The 24,337-nt window shown below is 39.9% G+C and overlaps 1 protein-coding gene across 1 annotated transcript in view; it reads left to right on the top strand.

Moving 5' to 3' along the window:
* LOC127657696 (CUB and sushi domain-containing protein 3-like) overlaps window positions 1–24,337 on the top strand; it is a 390,710-nt gene that overhangs the window by 98,569 nt on the left and 267,804 nt on the right. Inside the window, 1 exon segment of the mRNA XM_052146537.1 lies at window positions 21,999–22,206. Coding sequence (XP_052002497.1) covers window positions 21,999–22,206 — 208 coding nt within the window.

The raw sequence follows: 24,337 nt of genomic DNA, 5'->3' as shown, positions 1-24,337 counted from the left end.
ACACTGCGTTGCGTTATCCCAAAAGAGTCCTGGGAGGGATGCTTCAGGCCACAGAAGAATAGTTACTTGTTTTGATAAAAGGTGAGACTGAATTACTGAAAGCTAAAGGTATTCTTTATTATTTTATGTATTGTATGTATGCATTGCAGTACAGGTGTTGTATCAACAGTTGAGACAACTGAAATGATAATGGAAATATTTTTCTATCAATTGCAGTTAGTGGTGAGAACCCAAGTCCATTTCAGAGGTTGCATACACACTAATATAGTATATTATATAATATAATGTCTAATAATGGTTTGCAAGTGTGATATTGCTTATATATAACAGTTCAATGAACAAGTACATTTAATTTTTTTTTGAAAAACCGACTACGGTCATAAAAACGCATTTGTGCACGGAACTACTTTCTTATGCGACGAATCAGAATCTGCCATTGCTGGTAAATGCTGCGTCTAAGCCTCCATTAATAATTAAAAAAGTTAACTTCAGAATCAGAATTATCACGGCTTGTGCTGTTTCTAACATGTTATTGGATAAACAAGGATAGCCGGCAGGATGTGTGTGCGTGTGTGTGTGTGTGTGTGTGTGTGTGTGTGTGTGTGTGTGTGTGTGTGTGTGTGTGTGTGTGAAGGTGTAGATGAGAGAGAGAGAGAGAGAGAGAGAGAGAGAGAGCATGTGCAATCACCTGTTGCCACACACAATCAGAGATGCTGTCAGCTTTAACAGTGGAAAATAGACTTCCAAGAGGGGGTATTCCTCTCTATTTCGCAGTAGCTGGTGCACAAGAGTCATTCACTATAGAAACAGCGATGTGCTCCGCCATTTTTAACAGTATGTATCCAATGTGGAAACTCCGACAAAAGGTAAGCACTTGAGTTCTGTAATAAATCAGTCTGTTGTGTCTCGCAGCATGAGCCTTAATCCTAAAGTTGTCCGTTTAAAGCTTTAAAGCTATTTCCTAGTTTTGGTAATGTAATAGTAATACCAGCGATCACAGAGCGGAGTTCTATGTAAACATTGACTAATGGATTCACTTTATGTCACCAACTTGCTCATATTACACACAAAAATAACTTTTGCCACCACCTGCTGGCTAACATATGTAATTTCAAAAATAAAGACAGTAACTCCTAAAAGATACACTTTAGTTTAGAACAGCATGAACGTGGAGTGATACACACACAGTGAAGCGTCTGAGTGCTGATGCTGTCACACCATCAGTGCTCATGGAACGTCTCTCGTCCAATCAGATTCGAGGACCGGAACTAACTGTGCTATATATATATATATATATATATATATATATATATATATATATATATATATAGATATATATATAGATATACACATAGTGGATTTAAAAAGTCTAAACAGCCCTGTTAAAACAGCAGGTTTTTGTGATGTAAAAAATGAAACAAAGATAAATCATATCAGACTTTTTGCACCTTTAAATGAATAAAAATGAAAAATACAAAACTGAGAATAAATTAACTGCATGAGTGTGCACACCCTGTTATAACTGGGTATGTGGCTGTGTTCAGAATCAACCAATCAATAAGCTCATGTGAAATAGTACACACCTGTCTTCACCTGAAGTGACTCTGATTAGCTCAAATAAATCTCAGCTGCTCTTGTAGGATTTTTCTGACATCTTCTTGGTTGCATGCTGCTACAAGAGCCATGGGCCACAAAGAGCTACAAAGCATCAACGGGATATCCTTGTTGAAAGGTATTCCTCAGGTGAGGTCTACAAAAAATGTCCAAGGCATTAAATATACCATGGAACACAGTGAAGACAGTCATCAATAAGTGGAGAAAGTATGGCACTGCAGGGACATTATCAAGAACAGGATGTCCCTCCAAAATTTATGAGAAGACAAAGAGAAATCTGGTCAGGGAGGCTGTCAAGAGGCCTACAGCAACTTTTAAGGAGCTGAAGCTCTTTCTGGCAAGTACTGGTTGCTCCCTACATGTGACAACTATCTCCCGTATTCTTCATCTGTCTGGGCTATGGGGCAGGGTGGCAAGACCAAGCCTTTTCTGACGAATAATAAAACATCCAAGCCCGGCAAAAACCTATATCAGTCTCCCAGAGCCATGTGGAAAATGCGTTATGGTTTGATGAGACCAAGATTGAACTTTTGCCCAAAATTGTTGAAGGTATGTTTGGTGCAAAAATAACACAGCACATCAGCATGCTGGTGGCAGAATTATGATTTGGGACTGCGTTTCTTCAGCTGGAACTGGGGCTTTAGTGTAGGTGGAGGAAATCATGAATAGCTAGTAGCTTGAATAGCTTCAAAATAGTTAAAACTTTAAAATTAATGTTGATGGTTATGTGAAATAACCATCAATTAAAAAATATAATAATACTTTCTTTGCACCTTGATTACATGAGAGTATAAAAAATGTCATTAATTTCCAAAAAGTTTTCAGAAAGTAATTTAAATTTTAAATGATTTTTTGAGTAAAAACATCAAGTTTTCTCAAGGTTACACCACATGACTTGAAACATTTTTGCCTTTTCATACAAAATTTTTAAATAAATATCAGATGTTTTTAAAACATCACGCTCAGTCTTGAGGGTCCAAACGTGTCCGTTCTGTTTTTTGGTTTTTATGGTCAACATAAACAACAAAATGTCTACCTTCATGTTGGTTACACCACCACTTTGTTTTGATGGACAAAAGTGCTTATAAATATGAATCATATTTCAAAACAAAATTGTTTCACTGCTTTACATTTGAAGAAATAACAATAGAATATCATAATAAGAATATCATTCTGCACTAGTCATGCCAACATTCATTTTTTTATTTCAGGAAATTCAGCTTTTAATGAGACTTTAATGAGATTTTTTTTTTACTCTCTCTGGACACCTCATGCTATTTTTTCCTTTAAGCTCCAGAAAAAATATCAATATGACTTCAAAATATGCTCATCACAGAAGAGGTGTATTTTAAATAACGGGGATTTGCCGATCAGAATTCGATTTCGACATGTGTACAGTTGCCAGATTTCTATAAGTGAAATCCCCCTAAATGGTTTTTAATTTAATAGATCTGGACAAAAATGTGCGTCACTTCATTGACTCTCATGGCCATAATATGCACCGGCTACCCTCTGCTTTTATGATGAATTTTGTGACAAGAATCCCCGTTATGATCATGAAATTTTTTTTTTTTCCCTAGATAGCTCGCCCACTGTCACAGACATGCATTTTTCCTCTCCATTAACTGAACAAGTAAAGGAAGTTTGGGCTGTTGCTATGAAGGATGCTTAAATAGTGGTGTAACAGTTGTGGAAGACACGCAGGCTTGAGTGAAGTTTGATATGCCATTTATTTGATAGATGTAAAACGGGAGGTGATGTCTCTCTCTTTGGCGTAGGCCCCGTCCGGCAGTCCGAGGGAGTTGTACCCGGAACCGTCATGTCCTGCCAGAGATAGGAGGCAGGGGCGAGGAGCCTACCCCCCTGCGGGACAGGGCTCAACTTGTGGTGGTGGGGAGGTGGAGGTTGCAGTGTTAACACACCAAAACAGCAATGTGATAGATTGTGAGCGGACTTATAAAGCATTGGCTTACGTGCGATTGGCTAGGAGTTACCCAGCTAATGATGTGATGTACACCTGCTGGTCTTCTCGCTAGAACTACACTACGCTTCCATTTCTACACACAAAAGTGTTTTATGGGCGAAACCCTGCAAATTGTTTCAGCATCTTGCATTATATTCTCTCTTTTTTTAAAGATAGATAAAAGATTTCCTTGTACTATTCCCATGGCCATTTTTCGAAAACTTGTATTACCTTCAGTGGTGCAACTTTCAGGTGAACTCTAGGAAGGACAAATCAACCCATCGCTAAACTCTGACATACCTGCCGGTGTTTTCAGAAAACCGGTGCCCTTTTGCAGTGGAGAGAGAGCTTGCATGCTCATGGTTGCCAGATTGTGTGTCTAAAGCATCACCCTGGCAGAATATTTCCTAACTGTTCAAATGACCAGATTTGATAGGGGGATTTCACTTATAGAAATCTGGCAACTGTACACATGTCGAAATCGAATTCTGATCGGCAAATCCCCGTTATTTAAAGTCTGTTATTTATCAAAACATAGAAAATTAAATATTTTACTTGCATGATTAGTTCTAAGTAATGCATGACACAATTCATCTAAAGGGGATGTGGGGGAGGTTTACATGAGGGACGCTTTTTGGTATTTCTTGCAAAATGGGGGATGCCATGCCCCCTCAGCTCAAGCCCTGTATATAAATAACTTTTAACTTTTTAAAGCCCTTAAGACTGATCACACTTTGAATTTGACAATGGTTTGTTGAAAGTTTTCAAAAAATCAATAACCGAATTTCAAACCACTTCTCCCAGTGGCCAAAGCTGAAAGTGTTTTGAAATATATGTGCATGTGTGAGCATATTTTCTGAGGGAAATGCCCATAGAGTGGTACCAAAAGCATATTTTTTGTTGTTGTAGTTAATGTTTTAATACAGTCAACAGGAATGCATATTTTATTTACCATAGACCCTAAACCAAACCCCAACCCTAACTGACCTAATCGTCAGTGGAGTAAAATTTTTCTTTTTTGAGCAAAAATTCAACCTCCAAATCGTGCACACTACTTTCCATGTGAACATGATTACTTCCTGGTTCCCATGGGACTGGATCAGTAACCCTAGAAGGAAATGTGGTCATGCTTGTATTGATACAGCTTGTCAGTAATTTAAATGAATGGGGCTGTTTTCAGGGTACACAAACTTTCGAAAGCAACAAGTAACACTTGAAACTTGTCAGTGCGATGTAGACATTACTACAGATATAGTTGACTTTTGTATGACAAATTGCTTGTTATGTTCCTCATTTGTCAAAAGTCAAAAAGCATTTGCTATATGTAAATGTAACAGCAATTTACCTTGTGTTCATTTTGGAGCACAAAACCATTGATATTCAAGAGAAAATTAGAAATGTTATCATTTGAATTATTTTGCACATTGTTGGGGCTGTGCAATTCTTTTTAGGAGTTCTTTAAGGAATACTTTGTACCAAGTGGCAATCACAATCATTCAACCAAAAATTGACATTTTTTCACCATTTACATAACTTGTGCTCGAAAGTACTATTTTTTTCGGTCCTTATTTGAACTTGACAGCCCATGAAAGCTAAAATTATATCTAACATCCCCCATAGCACACACACACGTCTTTGAGATGTCTGTTTGAGATATTTTTAATTGGGAAGCATCACATTTGTATTATCATCTACTAAATATCTTACAAAGATCAGATTTACAAATATTCTGAATCATAAACATCTGAAAGACATCTGCTGACTGTCTTAATGGCATCCGAGAGGAATTGTCTAAAATACATATTGCAGATGTGCAAACAACCTAAAAAATATGTCTTACAGATATAAACACTCACAACAAATAGACATCTGTGGATGTATGTGTGCTATAAGGGATATCTTTTTGTGTTTCAACAAAACAAAGAAAGTCATACATCATGTTGGTGAGTATAAACAAACAGATTTTTTTTTATTTTTGGTGAACCGTGCCATGGGTGATAAGTAAGTTTTGTAAATAAATACATAAATAAATTCAGCATAGGGGTTGGAAAAACATGAAGGTGAGTAAATACTGGCTGAATGTTTTATTTTTTGGTCAACTATTCATTTCATATATTGCAATTCTTCCTTTTAAGAATATTTTTGTTTATGTTTGAATGACTCTCAATTTTGGTGCTTCAAAACTTGATGTCCAATATAAAATCTGAGTCTTGAAGCAAAATCAGTGGAGAACCACTGCTAGAGTAAAACTAGCATAGCACAGTGAAATACTGCAGAGCTTGTCAATCTTTCAACCAGTTCTTTGGCCACTCTGAGATACAAGCGGGGCCCTCAGAATAGGCAGATGGTCTTTTGATCTCATATCCTCAGAGAACCTGCCCATTCTCTTGATGTAGGAGCTCATCCAATAGTTCTCAGCAGTCCTGTAACACCACCCGCCTCCCCACACTCAAACAGGAGATATCTCAGAATGCAGATGGATGGAACCATATCGAGGGTACACACTCTCTAAAGCTTTAAACATTATTGCCATGCAAGCAGATTCTGTAATTTGACTGGATGTTGGATGCATGTTTCAGGCAACTATGTTGTCAATCCATAAAGTTCTTTGTGGTGAGTCTCAGAATATCTGCAGGAGCCATTTTAAATGGTCCCCATACATTTTTTAGACATTTATTCCTGATATAAGCAGAACTCTGCAGATGTCAAGATGTTCACTATACCTTATTTTGTCCCAGTCCATCACTTATTAGGGGATATTTGGGTTGATCTTTGCTAGGAACATTTTTAAAACTAAGGTAATTTGCTCCTTTTAGCTGGTTTAGCTGGTCTGTCAGACTGGCTAAGCTGGTAGTCACATAGTCTCCCAATCTGACCCTTTTATAAGTGCCCCACTCCCCTAAACCAGCAAAACAAACCAGTTTTGCCAGGCTGCGAGAGCTCAGGCTGGATTCAGCAGGAATTTTCAGGGATGGTAGCTGACTGTCGCCCTGCTAGCATAATTAGCATGCTAGCATCATAAAAAAATTCTAGATTAATGTCTTCTTTAAATATGGGCAATTCATATTTTTATCAAATATAACATTTCAAAATTGGTTGAATATATATGTGATTCATTCAGTAGCTGACTGTAGCCCTGCTAGCATGATTAGCATCATCTAAGAGCCTAGTCAGATGGTCAATCAATATTTTTATCAAATGTAAATCATGATAATTGGTCGACTGTCTATACAGTAGCTGACGGTAGACCTGCTAGCATGATAAGCATGCTAGCATCAACAAAGAGTTTAGATGAACATCTTCAGATGGTTAATTAATGTTTTTATCAAATATCTGTCATAGATAAGAGGCAGGACCCAAATGCAGAGTAAAAATAGCAGGTTTATTTTATACAACAAAAAGCTCCCACAAAGGGGAAAAACAAGAAAATAAGTAATCCAGGCAGGGGAAAAAGGGAACAGGACCGACCGGACTGGACTGGGCTACGTGAACCAGGGGAGGAGGAAACAGACAGACATGTGAGAACCAACAAGACCGGAAACAAGACAAACTGGCACTGGACAGAAAATACAAGGATAATAAAATAGGGAGAGAAATTAACAGGTTAACAAGACAGGGCAGGTGTGACTAATAAACTAATAATGGGCAAGGGGGGTATGATGTAACCAGTTCTGCAAAACAAAGCCACTTGCTCTCACAAGACAACAAAACATCCGAATGGCATGAGCGCAGATCGCCTAGAATATATACACCCATGCCAACTGACAAACAAGACGAGAGAATGCGTAGCAACACCAAACAAAGTGATGCCACACATTCTAACACTAAACGAAACCTGAGCATACATCGTGAGGCAAACGGCATGCGATGCACACAACAGGCTACAAAAACAAGACAGGACACCTGTGCGAGAGTAACAGACACCGACAAAATCAGAACCAGACAGGAAGTCTGTAACCAGGCACCATCCTCCAGACATGAAACAAGACAGACCGAAGAGCGCGCAGCAGAGTATACAACCGAAACCATGCGCCCACACAAAGCGAAACACAAGACAGACACGGGACGATAATTCCACGGTCCTGTCAGACAAAAAAATCAGACTGGCAGAGTGTCAGGACCGTGACAACAGCATATGCAAATTGGTTGAACATTCATGATTTATACTGTACTGTAGTTGACTGTTGCCCTGCTAGCATGATTAGGGTGACCAGATGACCGTGACAAAAAAATGGGACACAGCATTTATTTCTCTTTAAATAATAAAATGCTTAAATGCATAAAAGGCCTGATAAAAAACATGCATGAACCCATATACGTATGCAACCGCCTGCTTTATCTGAGGATGTGAAGCACGTCCTCTCGTTCCTGGTTTTTTTGACCAAAGACTTCAGACATGGAGAACTTCAGAAACAACAATAGCGAACGTGCTCACAGACAGTGCAGATTCACAAACTTTTTACCAGCATGGCAATTCGCAATTCCCAGCTGGGTTGTTTTTTTAGGGCATTTTATAGAAGACGCTGCAATATTTATTGCCACGGGAACGCACGGTCTGGAAAAAATACCGATATGCAGGTTTTGGACGAGATTACAATCAATGAGAATCTCTGGTAATATTTACATTGTCCCACATCCCCTTATAAAACAAATCTCATCCAAATAGGGTTTATGATATCACATGGCTTGTTGATACAGGGTTGCGATTTTTCTGATGGTATGTCAGAGGATGTATATTATAGAAAGGAATAATTTTTTTTTGTTTGATTACCTTGAACTGTGCTGTTCCACTGATATCATCTCTCCCTCCAGGGTTTTTGGCTTCTAGCAGGTGAGTAAACTTTTCTTATGGGCCGACAGACAGCAGCAGAGGTTGGAGGGGGTGATGAGGGGAAAGTTTAAAGCCTCACTGATTCTGAGATTGCGAGAATGATTCTCTCATTATTCATCACAAGTTTCTCATTACAGATAAATCACGAAGCACAGCAATGATCATTTTCGTAAAATATTATGCTAAGCCTGATAATCGGCACAAAAGGCATCCTGACTAACTCCGTTGGGAAGCGGGACACGGCTCGTAAAATCGGGACTGTCTCGGTTTTATCGGGACGTCTGGTCACCCTAGGCATGATTAGCATGCTATCATCATCAAAGAGTCTAGATGAAGGTTTTTATTAAAATACGGCAATTGAACAAACCTTTATGTGTTTATACAGTAGCTGACAATAGCCCTGCATCATCAAATATTCTAGATGAAAGTCTATTCAGATGTTCAATTCATGTTTTTTTTAAATATAAAATATAACACATGAAAATTGGTCAAAAGTTTATGTGATTCATAAAGGAGTGTGTCCGTGTGATTCGGAACCCTTGCGAAAATCGAGAGTTCTGGCAAATCCCTGTGGCAAACTTGTCCCCTCATTATTTTCAAAAGGCAACAACAAACTCTTTGTTGTTGCCAAAGGTTTGCCAGATAAGTGTTTGCCAGTAGCAGCAAATTGTCCATTGTTGCCAAATTGTCCATGGTGCTGCAGGTTTACAGTAGCACACGTACATCACCTAGACGTCTATTTGAAACTATTTGATGTGTGTGTTTACACCTAGAAGACTTTTTTTGTTGTTGTTGTTTGGAATCTGCAATACTTCAATAAGACATGTCCAAGTAGACATTCAGCAGATGTTTTTGAGATGTTTCTTGAATGAATTGAATGAATGTTTGTAAATCAGATCTTTTTAAGATGTCTAGCAGATGTTAATTAAAATGCAATGCTTTTCCAAATGAAAATATCTAAAACATGAATCTCGGAGTATGTGTGCTATCTTAGTACTGTTGAAGAGTGTGGCAGGGCGGAGGGTGAGGGTGGTTCATGATTATACACACTTGGTCCCTTATCAGGCTAATCAAGCCTCCGAGAGGTATAAAGGCAGTCGGGGAGTCACTTCCCTCCTCGCCTCGTGGACGGCGGTCTTCTGTCGACCCCTCCGTGTTTCTGGGGGATGGCAGGGCACTCCTCCGCCCCTGGCGGCAGCTCCATCTCTCCAGGAGGTCGGGGAGTCCAGTCCCCACTCGCCTCGCAGACGGCGGCCATTCACAGTGTCCAGACGGTTGGGCTACTCCCTCCCCCGGCGGAATGCAGCGGCACTCCCCCAGGTGGACAGCGGTGTTGAGGCCTCCGCTACGGGCATCCCTCCTCCTTCCCGGATTTCGGCACCAGTGTAACATTCAATGGAAAGGAGGAGGCGAGAACCGGCTTGGCAATATAAATAATATTTGAATAAACTTAAACAAAAGACAAAACACACATATGACGGACATGTCCGTAAACTAACTCTGTCTTCTGCACCACCACCCACACTCGGCCTTTATCCCTCTTGGAGGCTTAATTAGCCTGATAAGGGACGGGGTGTGTATAATCATGACCCGGCCCCGCCCTCCACCCTGCCACAAAGAGCTGCAAACTTCTTGCAATAATTTGCGGCAAATCACAAGCTTATTTGCATATGAACATAATAGGGAGTGGCAATATTGTGGCAAGTTTGCCAGAACTCTACATTTTTGTAATGAAACAGAAAAAATAGAGCCAGCATTGAACCTACTGGAGATATCTCAGAATCAATAGGGTACACACTCTGGAAAGCTTTAGTATTCTTCTCAAGCAAACAGATTCTGTCATTGACTGGCTGTCAGACACATGTTTCCAACAACTGTGTTGTCTGTCCATATAAACTCTATGAGGACAGTCTCAGATTTGTGCAGGAGGAGTTTTAAATGGCCCCCATGGAATTTCACACTATTTATTCCTGATGTGAGCAAAACCCTGAAGAACATGTCAAGATGTTTGCCTTGCTGTTACAGTTTAGTAAAGCAAACTTATCTCATCTTTCCCCACCTCCTTGCTCATTTAGCTTCCAGTTCCAAAATTGAGTACATCAAAAAACATCTTCAATGAAGCGCTGTTTTTCTCATAGATATGTTCCAGCCATGTATGATGAAAAATGAAATGTAATGTATAATGGCAAGCACATTATAATTTCAAAGGTTTCTAAAATCAGGACCCAGAGGCTTCCAGTCACAGTGCCTGCACCAAAGTGCACACAAAACGAGCTGGTGTGGCTCTAGCTACGCACAAATATTGGCACGAATCAGATAAATAGTTAGGGTGCTTTAAGGAGAATAGTATGGATATATATTTAAAGCAATAAGTTACAAGAGGCACAGTGGTAGCACATCTTATATGCTTGTGTTCCATGCAAATGGATATTATAACTCAAAGTGCTGAAGATTAAGTTCAGTTTTACATTTGTGTAATGGCATTCTATTTAATTTTTTTTCTCATTGTAGTTTAGCATATGCTGGATTAGAAAACAAATACACATAGAAGCACAAAAGTCTTTGCAAATTTCTGTGAAAATATAATTTGTTTAATGGACAGCATTGCAATTGAAAGTGAAATACTGCATATTGTATAATCATATGCAGTATATAGAGTACATATTATGTATTTAAAATACAATAATGCCTGGCATTTTCTAGGTGGGCCGATGCACTTTGGGGCCGATCAGGGCGCACTGGCCATCGGGAGAACCGAGCGGGCCCATGTATCGACTGTGTAACGTGCCGCGAATGGGCCTCATTTAGCTAAAATGAGCTGCCTTGTTATGCAGAATGGACCACAAAATGGCCCCGCGAATAGGGCAGCGAACACACCCCAATCAAATCCTCCAGCAGGAAGTCTGTAACCATTTCCTCCAAAGTTATTTGTCTGCTCCAGTTACAAGACAGTGTATTTAGGGAAGATAAAGTACCCGCTGGCAAAGAATCTCATATATTGTGATTATTGATTTCTATATGTGATCTATAAGTGTGTCACAGGTGTATGATTCATCAGCAGCCAGAAAATGTACAGCCTTCTCAGCTGCAATCATGATTTTGACACATTGTTCTGGTATATTAAATTTGTACCTGAACTCTGTGTTCTTCTAATAATAATGCTAATTACCTGACATTGTTTTCAGCTTAGATCAGATTTGCATAATTGGGTGTTGGGGAAAAAAACCAGAAAGAGTTTAAACACAGGCTGCATGCCATCAGTCATCGTTGCTCACCAAGAAAAGCTTTTGTTTAAGCTATTTGTATTCATATTATTTCAGCACAGAAATGCTGCAGGCTTGTAATGCTAATAAGTCTAAATTTAGTTTTGATTTAAAGTCAAAATATATTCATGATCTGACGTAATTGGTGTGTGTGGCCTTACTAAGTATTTGGACATTTAAGTCACTCTTAAAATGTCTGAATGACAGTGGATCGGATAACAAACTATCTCAACAAAAGGCATCTGCTAAACAAACACATGTTTACAGAACTGTCCCTAATGGCAAAGCTTCACTGGGACGATTTTTGCCTGCACCACCAAAACATTGTGCTCATTGCTCACAATTGTATGGTTTATTAAGTCTACGAATACAGTAATTTGGAATGCTTTTATCTTGCTATATATAAATTATTGTGACTGTGCATGTATCTGCTTGTTATGTCTTTTATTGGGCAGCTGTGGCTCAGGTGGTAGAGTGGGTCGGCTGCTAATCGCAGGGTTGGCGGTTCGATTCCCGGCCCACATGACTCCACATGCCGAAGTGTCCTTGGGCAATACACTAAACCCCAAGTTGCTCCCAATGGTAGCACCTTGCATGGCAGCTATACCGCCATTGGTGTATGAGTGTGTTTGAATGGGTAATTGGGACACAGTGTAAAGAGCTTTGGTTACCTCTAAGGTTAAAAAAGCGCTATTTAAGTGCAGACCATTTACCATATTGTTGAGAATTGGTTCGGTTTAGGCATAGAGGTTTGGTTTGTTACTCAAAAATATCTATCCTTGTGCAACCCACGTCCCCATGCGCTGGCTGTGTGTTTTGTCTTTGCTATACGCTATGCATAATTTAATTTCATTTGAACCGACTGATCTCAGTTCAGAAGACTCTGCGCTGTCATTAAAGGGTTAAACTTTTGACAGACTGAGTCATATGGCAAAAAAAACATGGTGCAGATCTCAGCAGAGTTTGTCTTTGGGAGAAACACTAACAAAAATTAATTTGGGAAGGAACCTCATTACGTTTTTACATTGAAACCTGTTTGAGTCAAAAGATTTGAGTCTCTAGTTTCACCCTTTATGCCATTTTGACAATTTGAGCGATTTATTGCAAAATGGCATGCTGGTAAACACGGTGACCACGGACGTGGATTATAGGGCTGTTTTTCCTTAGAAACTTACTGTGCATTATCACAATGAAAATCTATGTGCTCTTCCAGTAGCTGAAAAATTTAGCTTTTAGAGGCTTTAAATGAGGTTAGGATAGATATAATGTGCATTTAGAACTGTTCTGAGACTAGTGCACACCGACAGCACAGTGGAGGTTAAGTCATTCAGTAAATATGGAGCGAGGGAGTATCCTATAGCTTTCCTATGCAGCCAAGTGCATTCACTCCTATAAGCACAACAAAACATTCAGTTTCAGGCTGCAGATGATGTCTGGGCCACTCAACATGTTTAGCAGACATGAGACAATGGTAATCAGTACATAGATTCAGAATTTATAATACAAAAGTTTATTTTAACATGGTCGGCAATAATTGGATGTTGCTGGCCATTACTTTGAATCAAATTTAATTATGCAAATTTTTGATTTGTAAAATGCTTCAGAACTGGCTCTGGCTCTGAAATTTTGTTGCCAAAGTAGAAAAACACACAAAAACCTGCTGATCGATGTCTGCAATGTCTCAAAAACATGAAGAACCAACACTGCTGGAAACATAAACAAAATGAAAAAATAAAAATAAAAATCAGACTTTCTATATCTTGGTAGTATTTAAAATTTCACAACTTAGTCCAGCTGTCCACAAATGAGGACATCAGATTTAGGAAAACTATTTGCTCTTATTTTATTTATTTTATTGTATTTTTTTGAATGTTTATTTGGGGCTACTAAATTAAAGCCAAAATGGAAATGAAAATGCACAAAGCAGTCACGATCAGGTCTCAGGAGGATAAAATAGTGTAATGTAACTAAAATTGTTGTGACTAAATGTACCTGTCTGTTGCATGTTTTATATTTTTGATAATTGGTAAGGTTTAGACATGGGGTTGTGTTAAGGGATCTAAAATATTGATATGGTAATATTATAATACTAAATGAAATTATTTATAAGTATATAAACCTCCTGAGACCTCTGTGTGACTGCTGTGTGCATTTTCCATTTCCCTTTTTGATTAGTTACTAGTAGCACCTAATAAAAAAGCAAATAAATAAATAAATTCTAGAGCAAATCGTTTTTCTAAAAGTTGATGTCCGCATACAGTATGTGGACAGCGGGACTACGTTGGGAAATTTGAATTAATTCCAAGCTAAAATATCAGATTTTTCCAAGAGTGTTGGTAATTCGTGTTTATGAGACATTACAGACATTAAAGCCGATTTTCTATAAAGCTGAATAAACAATTCTGATTAAAAGTAATGGCCAGCATCATCAAATCACTGCCAACCATGTTGAAATCAAATTTTGCATTATAAAATTCTGAATCTATGTACTGATTATCATTGTCCCATGTCTGCCAAACATGTTGACTGCTCCAAACTGGCAGCTTGAAACAAACTTTTGGTCAGATTTTAGGAGAAAATGCTATAGGATGCACCCTTGCTCCCTATTAAGTGAATGACTTAACCTCCAGTGTGCTGTCTGTCTGCACTGTTCTCAGAAAAGTTCAAAATGCACATTATTTTCATCCTAACTCATACAAAGCCTCTGAAAGCAAAATGTTTCAGCTTTTGCATGAATAAATTTATTATCAATGTGAAAATCCACTGAAAATATACAGTATAGGAATCCATTTACTAATGTTTATGAATAGAACCGTATTGTAAACAATAACAACATTTATATAAAAATTAAGCGAATTGACCCACAGATGTGTTAATGTTGAAATATATGCAAAATAACAAACGTTTTTTTTTTTTTTTTTACTTTTAAGAGACCACAGTCCTAATTTGAACATGCGTGGACATCCTGTTTATCAGCACGCTGACATGCGAAAAATCATCAGATTTTTTAAAGCGGCATATCAAACAAAACTAGAGACGCTACTCTTTACAATCAAAAAACTTAAAGGGGTTTCTTACCAGAGGCACTTTTGTTGGAACTGCGCTTGTAGTAGCGCTTCCTGTAAATCAAAGTCATGCTGTTATGTCACATGGCTCGGTGCGCCAGATGTTTAACACTTAAATGAGATTCGTGTGAACATTATTCAGTCGTTTTTAATTCATTTAAATTATGCGTTGTGTTTAGCGAAGCCAAAATACAGCGTAAACACATGTGGACACTGGGTTGCACAAGATTAATAAAACATACTGTATTGGGGTTCAATGCATGTTAATATCCAAAGATAGCTGAGCCTGTGATGAATCGTCCGAACTGAGAAGAGACTGTTCTGTCTGTTACGTTTTCATGAGATTGCCCTACTCCGAACTAATTTCACTTAACTAACAGGGTAATTTTTTTCCTATTACTAGGTATAGTTCACTCAAAAACACATATAGTCATTATTAAAATGTCATTTTTTATTCACCCTTTTTTTTTATTCCAAACCCATACTGTATGCGGTTATTCTGTCTGTGGAACACACAAGATAATTTACAAATCTTCACACGTTATGGCCATGTCAGTTCAAAGTGACCAAGTCTCAAGCTCCAAAATGAATTGAAGACGCTATAAAAGCACCATAAAGCTAGTCCTTACAACTTATATATATATGCTTTGTGTGAGGAACCAATTGAAATTACGTAAGAAAGGCTATTTATGGAAGACACAGAGTTGATGTCTATGTATAGCATTCTAAATTTGTCTCTTGTAAGATTCCTTTTTTGTTAGGATACTTCCTTAGATGGTGTCTGCCTAGGATGTATACAGCAAGAAAGCTCACTTGGTTTTGAACAGGTGCAGGTTTGGACCCTCATGTGGCTCAAAATCATTTATTATTCCCTCCTCGCATGAGCTGTCGGGAGAGTCCTGTGATAAAGCATGAGTTTGCCCAAAATAGCTTTTTTTGGGCAGAAATGTAGACATATAAGGCAATTTGCAGCTTTGAGAACATGGATTGCCAGCAGACATGAATAGATATGTATGAAGCTGAGGCTTTCAGAAACTTTTAGTAGTTAATGCTCTGCTGCTTTGAAGCATCGGGATACTCAAATGCATCCGCTGTCCAGAGCAATGAAAATAAAAAGATCTGCACTTGTACAATGTGCTTAAATTATAAAAATTATAAAATTATAGGAATGAAACTCACTTCCTCTTGAACCATACAGTACGGAAAGAATCTACTATGCCATCTGTTTTTTGTTTTTTTCATCGTTTGTTTTTTGTCAAAACTTGTCTTTAAACCTTTAAAGATATAGTTGTAGACATACAGAATGTTTTTTTTTCTGTGGAATAATTGGAAGATTTTTGAAGTATGTTTTCCCATCTTTTTTCAATTTCCTTCTCCATTCTGCAAATTCAAACTGGCATTCCCCTTCTGTCACTCACTCGATGTTGTGTCGAATGAAGTGACACAAGGGGTCTTCCTGGGACATCAAACGTAACTCTGAACCTGAGAAAAGGGGAATGTCAAGTTGGCAGACAGAATTTGCATGCCCTGCCCCAGACAAACAGTTATAAAGGGAAGTGGGGCAGCGAGTGCCAGTCAGAATTTTTCTTCGGAGCCGAACGGTTGTGCTCACGCAGAAACAGATTCTTACCCATGTTCGACAGCTATATTGGTTTGCGTCGGTATACCTGAAGGACGTGTACTTCCACGTCTCCATTCTGGAGAATGCGGCGGACACTCTGTCGTGGCAGGTTTCGCCCAGCGGAGAGTGGAGGCTCCACCCCCAAGTGGTCCAACTGACATGGGACCAAATCGGCAAGGCACAGATAGATCTTTTTGCCTCCCAAGACAACTCCCACTGCCTGCTCTGGTACTCCCTGACAGGAGCTCCTCTTGGGACAGACGTGCTGGCACACAGCTGGCCCCTCAGGGAGGACGAGGAACAGGTCATTCTGTTGGCCCCTTACTGGCCCACCCGGGCCTGGTTCTTGGATCTTACGCTCCTCGTGACAGCACCTCCCTGGAAAATTCCCCTGAGGAAGGACCTTCTTTCTCAGGGATGGGGCACCCTCTGGCACCTGCACCCAGACCTCTGGAACCTCCACGTCTGGCCCCTGGACGGGACGCGGAAGATCTAGTGGATTTACCACCTGCAGTCGTAGACATGATCAACCAAGCCAGAGCTCCATCCACCAGGCAACTTTACGCCCGAAAGTGGCGCTTGTTCACGAATTGGTGTTCTTCTCGAGCCGAAGACTCGCAGAGGTGCGCAGTTCAGTTAGTGCTTTCATTCCTACAAGAGAGGTTGGAGGGGAGGCTGTCCCCCTCCACCTTGAAGGTGTATGTAGCTGCTATTGCAGCCCACCACGACGCAGTAGATGGCAAGTCCCTAGGTAAGCACGACTTGTTTATCAGTTTCCTGAAAGGCGCCCAAAGACTGAACCCTCCCCGGTCTAGCCTGTTCCCCTCCTGGGATCTCTCTGTGGTCCTCTCGGGCCTTCATAGACCCCCCTTCGAGCCGCTTGATTCAGTTGAGCTCAAGGCCCTCCCTGAAGGCAGCCCACCTGATCGCGTTAGCCTCCATCAAGAGGGTTGGGGACCTGCATGCGTTGTCTGTCAGCGTCATCTGCCTGGAGTTCGGGCTGGCACATTCTCACATTATCCTGAGGCCGCGACCGGGCTACATGCCCAAGGTTCCTACGACCCCCTTCAGGGACCAGGCCGTGAGCCTGCAAGCAAGCTGCCCCGGCGAATTCAGCGGAGCAATTCGCGGCCAGACCCACTACAAGTCGTAGGTGCTATGTACTGGGGTTGGGCTCCATGGGCTTTGTTCCCTTTTCAGGCAAACTCCCCGTGATGTATTTCCTGTGGTACGGTCCCCCTGTCGGCGGACTCGCGTTTCCCTTGGGCAGCCCCGTTGCCCCAGTCGCCGTGCTTGTAATGTCCTCCCTCATTAGGCTGGACCTACCACTGTGCCATTTCCCACGTACGGCTTCACAACCTTCGTGGTGTATTTGCCACATGTTACTTCCCCCTAGACTGGACAGGATGTGGTTTCTGCAGGGTCTTTTCCCCCTGAAAGAATAGGACCGGGAAAGACCGCCTTCCCCGACGCATTTCATAGTGTTAAGGACGCTTCACGTCCTATGTGAGAGACATAGTGAGAGAAAAGGCACGGCTGCCCGGCTTGCTCCCAGGCTAGTCATGTAGCGCCTGTTCCCCCCCTCAGGGGTGCGGGGAACCTAAGTTCTGTATGTGACCCCTCTTTGGGGGCATTGGGGAGGGCTACGTGCAGCTGACACAGTTGCCTCTAGCATGCAGTAGCCTGCTTGCACCTGTCTCGGCAGTTCACATAACACGGTCAGTGCATGGCATTTTTATACTGGACCCCTTGTGTCACTTCATACAACACAACGTCGAGTGAGTGACAGAAGGGGAACGTCATGGTTACTGTTGTAACCTCTGTTCCCCGAGGGAAGGAACAAGATGTTGTGCCCCTCCTGCCACAGCACTAGACCTAAAACTGTAAACGGCTGTACCTTATTTCTGCTCCTCGGTGCAAAATCCTGACTTGCACTCGCTTCCCTTTATACCCGTATGTCCGGGGCGGGGCATGCAAATTCTGTCTACCAACTTGACATTGGCCTTTTCTCAGGTTCAGAGGTACATTTGTTGTCCCAGGAAGACCCCTTGTGTCACTTCATTCGACACAACGTCTCGTTCCTTCCCTCAGGGAATGCAGGTTACAACAGTAACCTTGACGTTTTTTATAATCTGACCATGATTGCAAGCCATGTTCAATAGTCTCATGACAACTTGTAAGAATTTGTAGTAGATGACAAAATTGTAAGATATTTGTACGACAAAGGGTATGAATTTTAGACGTACCTAAAAATGAATGACTTTTAGATTAGCAAACAGAATTATAAATCGATACAATACAGGGATAAAATTTTAGCCAACCTCCATTTCAACACTTTAATAATTAGGTTTAGGTTTTGGGCTAGAGGATAAACGTAGAAAACAAAATGTAATCACATTGTTCTTGTTGCGCAATTTTTTTTCTCTGGGAGTAAACAGATTTTGCATGAGCCAACTCGTACGATTTCTTACAATTTCGCCATCTCTTACTATTATTACTGCTTGTCGTGGGATCAGGTTGGCATATTTCAGAGCTTCGTTGGAGGGGACATAATTCCAATTTTTGGAGCAAACTTTTAATTTTAAGTTGTGCTGTTTCCATGCATTCCAAAACCAAATGCATTTGTTGCATACTTAAAATGCGTTTGATGTTTAGCAATGCATTAGCCGATGTCTTGTTTATGATTATTTAAACCTTAAAGCAGAGTTTTTGACATTATAAAGCTCATTAGGCGAGTGTATTTTGGAGAAGTGTTTGGATGAGACACTTTCGTCAGGTCCTGTGCTAATTAGATTAATTAACTGACACTTTGTCTCTTTTCAAGCTAGACTTGGGCAGCATTGATTTTATTTTGTTTTTGAGAAATAAATGCTTACAAAACCCAAATAATACTCATTAAAACAATCATGCTGTTCTTCAGAACACAACTAGCAATTAGTGCAATAAGCCCAATGTACAATAATTGCTCTTATCATTGTTTGTTGTTTTGTCAGGGAAAACTAATTTGTTTTGAAGGCGCTTCACCCTAGCTGTGTGATGCTCATAATCTGTCATAATCATAATGTTTGCAGCAACTTCGAGTCAACAATCTTGACACTAAATGTGCTTTATTTTATAGAAAACATTATTTTGGGAACACACCATACAAATACAGTATTCCTATTTGACAGATGTGTCCTGAGAAATTACTCTAAATGGTAAAACAGCATGTTTTTAACAAAACAGAAACTGTCAATCATTTTTGAAAGTTCAGGCTAGCTGACATTAGATTAGCTGAAAGGATTTTCAAAAGTTGTTTTTTGGAGAGAGGATGTGTGGTTGCAGGAATGGGGCTGGTCTAATTCAAGTCTAGCAAAAGTTAGCAAAATGGCACCTTTAATCTCTCATAGCTTTGCAAAAGTTACATTTTTATTTTCAGTTAGTCATTGCAGTTTAGTTTTTATTAGTTTTCAATCTATCTCTGCTAGTTTTGTTAAAATTTCTATTTTTTTACTGTTTTTCAGTCAGTTTAGTTAGGTTTTATTTTTCACATTGCATCGCATCGGAAGTAAAAGAATCCCATTATAATAATGATGCTGTCTACACTGGAAGTGTCTATTGCAGCGCAATCCCTCACACTGATAATAAATGGGTGTCCCATTCCATTTTGCACTGCTCGCGCTGGCACTCCTACACAAATTAAATGGTTTAGAATGTTGACATGTTGACAGCCTCAAGCCATTGCGTTGCGTTGCGTCAATAGACAGGATGTTAGTATTTTATTGCTTCCAAAGTTGATGCTGTATCAGTTAAATATATTCCAGGTCCAATACAAGTTTAGCTCAGTTGACAGCGTTCATGGCGTAATGTTGATTCCCACAAGAAAGTATTTTCACTCATTCCTCCTTGTCTTTTAAAAAAGCTAAAATCAAGTTTACAGTGAGGCACTTACAATGGAAGTGAATGGAGCCAGTTTGTTGGAGGTCTTTTATTCAGTCATTTTGGAGTTTCTGGGTTTGTTGAAATAACATCGTCATGGCAACAAAGCTGTAAAATTGTCTATAACTTCGCACAGAAAAGGTTATTAAGTGATTTTATCACTAAAATCATGTTTACACGCATATTGTTTATGTCTTATGACTATACTCTTGAAAAAGTGAGTATTTTAATGTGCAAAAATTGGCCCCCATTTACTTCCATTGTAAGTGCCTCACTGTAACCTCAAGTTTTGCTGTTTCCATTCCTCTGGAAAATCATTCAATATTCATGTGTGCATTGATAATTGTTAATGCTATTCAATTTCTTAATTTCAGAGAGTGGTATTAGTTTTCTGTTTGACTATTGAAGGGGATGAAATGTGTGATTTCTCTGTTAGATTGACCAATGAAGCTATACCAAATGTGCCAAAACTTCCATGTGAGCTTGTGAGAATGAAACTGAATACAATACATGCCTATAACTGGATATGATTTAGCCTGTATGACTGTAAATCCAAACTCTCCAGTCTTGTACTGTTGCAGGAAACAATTGCAAGTTTAAGAAAAAATACTCTTTCTTGTTCTGAACTGTTCAAGTTCAAATATAATGAACTACATATGTAAGCAACATTTTAAGTGCTCGAGAGCCTTCTCTTGATTCAAAGGCTTTTGGAAAAGGTTTCAAATGTTATTATGCATAGTATTGTTTTTTACTTTAGTTAGTTTTGGAGTAATGAAAATGTGTTTGTTTAATTTCAATTTCTTCCTGGGGGGCCTGGGTAGCTCAGCGAGTATTGATGCTGACTAACACCCCTAGAGTCACAAGTTCGAATCCACGGGGTGCTGAGTAACTCCAGCCAGGTCTCCTAAGCAACCAAATTGGCCCAGTTGCTAGGGAGGGTAGAGTAACATGAGGCTCCTCATGGTCACTATAATGTGTTGTTCTCGCTATCGGTGGGGCACGTGGTGAGTTGTGCATGGATGCCGCAGAGAATAGCGTGAAGCCTCCACATGCGCTAGGTCTCCGCGGTAACAAGCCACGTGATAAAATGAGTTGATTGACGGTCTCAGACGCAGAGATATACGTCCTCCGCCACCTGGATTTAGGCAAGTCACTACGCCACCATAAGGACTTAGAGCACATTGGCAATTGGGCATTCCAAATTGGGGAGAAAAGGGGGAAAAAATACATATCGTTTTGTATTTATAAATAAATGAATAAAGAATAATCAATTACACAAATTGCCAGTTTTCCCTTAAGTCTAAGTTGGACAGTTTTATTTTTAAAGCACTTTTCCTAATAGTAGTAATATTGTTTCTTTACAAAGAATTGTGCATTAACACAGCCAGTAAGCAAGTGAAGTGACTATGATAAGGAAATGTTAAATAAATGTTTTGATATAATTAGGAAAATCGTTGGTATAAATCATGATGCAAACCAGTTAGTGTGGAATCATCTGTTATAGTTATACCCACCCCAAAAATGAACTGTTCTTGGTTGATTTGCATGCCAATCAGATGACCCCTTCAATGGTTCTTGGACAGAATTAGGTGTACAGTGGACCAGACACTATATAGTCAAAAGTTGAAATCTGCAAGATCACTATGTAGCGGCCAGCTACTGTGCTGTTAGATACAATACAGGTACAATATGTTTTAATACTTTCTTTTGTTTTGGCCAACAGCTGAAGACACGTGTGGTGGAACATTCCGAGGGTCAAGTGGTATTATCTCCAGTCCAGACTTTCAGAAGGACTATCAGAGCAGTGGAGAATGTACATGGACCATCCTTGCTGATCCAGGAGATACCATCTCACTGGTCTTCTCTGAATTCCAGATGGACAGCAAGCTCGACTCTTTAGAAGTGGAGGGTTCCGATCCACCAACAATATGGTGAGCATTTTACCTGATTATGCTCTGGCTCTGTGGAATACTTGATTCGCATGGGTCAATTGCAACATTCTGAAGTAAAATATGTTTGTATTATGACTGCTAAATTGTATATTTGACCCAGACAGAAGGTTTTTAAGGTTAATGCTCTATTTAGTTTTAAATGAACAAAACCTACCTCCCTACCCTAAACCTGAACCTAAACGACAGTGTCATAAAACATAAATGTGAGATGAAAAATGCTATTGCTGAAGCAACCATTTAATTTTGTGGTGCCATTTTGACACTTTCTAATTACTGTATGTGTCAACTCGCTGTCAGCTCTTCAGGACTCGTACCATTTGCATTTGAACAATCTTATAAACGTAGTTGGCTACATAATGCAAACATTAAAATGAATAAACTTACATTCATGCACTATATTAAAAGAGTTTTGATGTCATTAGATTGCATTGTGAGGAACAGGGTGAAAGGTTAGTGTTTATGAACTGATGATCTGCAATTTTCCTTGTGATTTGTGGGAAAGTGAATAAATGTTATTGTTGTTGTAGTGCCTCTAATGTCCTCTAAGTGCCTCTAACAAGCCACGAAAAAATTATTTAGCAAATAATGTAGTTATAGCAACATGATTCTACAAGTATTCAATAATTTCAACTCAAATGTTACATATTTATGTGTTTGCCTAATTATATGCAGACGAATGTACAGACATCCCTTTGTGTTTGTTTTTTAATCTTCCTTTAAAATGCTGTATTTACATGAACAGATAGTTCCTAGTCCATTCCTCTGGGAAAATTATTCAATATTCATGTGTGCATTGACAATCTTAATTTCAGAGTGTGGAATTAGTTTTCTGCTTGACTATTGAAGGGGATGAAATGTGTGATTTCCCTGTTAGATTTTTCAAAGAAGCTATTCCAAAGGTGCCAAAACTTCGATCAAACCTCTGAAATGACTTGGTGTGCATGTGAGAATGAAACAGAATACAATAGATGCCTATAACTCAATTCGATGGAGCCTGTATGACTATTAATCCAAACTTTCCAATCTTGTACGGTCACAGGAATGCAGTTCTGAGTTTAAGAACAAATACTTTCTCTTGTTCTGAACTATTCAAGTTCAAATGACAATCAAACTCTCTTTTCCAAAATTTAAGGAGCTCCCTATATAGACAGTATTGAGAGGGATTGAGAGCCTTCTCTTGATGCAAAGGCTTTTGGAAAAGATAAATGCATCATTATGCTGGCTTCAAAGGGGCCATTCACACAAAAAGCTAAACTCGGCTCATCGAGTAGAACAGAAAGCAGGTGTCTCGAGATGCATTTTTAAAAGTTTATGTTAACTAGAAACGGTTTCTAAAAAAAACGCCAAGCCCGTCCAGCCCCCAGTGACCTTCGAGGAGCCTTTTCAGTCCCTTGTGACCATCGACTATCCTGTCGCGTTCATAGCAGCCATCAACCAGCCCTTTGCTCAGTCCAGTGGCCAGCACCCAGCACCCATCACCCATCAGACACCAGTGACCAGTCTGTTGCTCATTCCAGTAACCAGCATCTGTCAGACACCAGACACTAGTATGTTGATCAGTCCAGTAACCAGCATCTGTCAGACGCCAGCCACAAGTCTGTTGCTCAGTCCAGTAACCAGCATCTGTCAGACACCAGACACTAGTATGTTGATCAGTCCAGTAACCAGCATCTGTCAGACACCAGCCACAAGTCTGTTGCTCAGCCCAGTAACCAGCCATCAGTCTGTTGCTCAGCCCAGTAACCAGCCATCAGTCTGTTGCTCAGCCCAGTAACCAGCCATCAGTCTGATGCTCAGCCTAGTAACCAGCACCCATCAGACACAAGCTACCAGTCTGTTGCTCAGTCTGTTCAGCCCCCAGTGGGTGCTACTTACTCAGTCCTGTCCCCAACAACTATTGACCAGTCTGTCCAGTCCTCTGTGGCCGCTACTGACCTCACCTGCTCCTCAGCGACTCGGACATTGCCTTGGTCTCTGGGTTCGTCTCTGGCTCCTCCTTGGCCTCCCGGTACATCTAGGCCTCTGGACAATTCTCCACTCCGCCATGGCCAGATATATTTGTTAAAAAGTTACAGTCTTTCTCTTCTGGGAAAACAGACAGAACCTTTTG

The sequence above is a fragment of the Xyrauchen texanus genome, chromosome 17, assembly GCF_025860055.1.
Source record: "Xyrauchen texanus isolate HMW12.3.18 chromosome 17, RBS_HiC_50CHRs, whole genome shotgun sequence".
NCBI lineage: Eukaryota > Metazoa > Chordata > Actinopteri > Cypriniformes > Catostomidae > Xyrauchen > Xyrauchen texanus.
The sequence above is the reverse complement of the archived record's forward strand: the minus strand, read 5'-3'. Positions and strand labels throughout refer to the sequence as shown.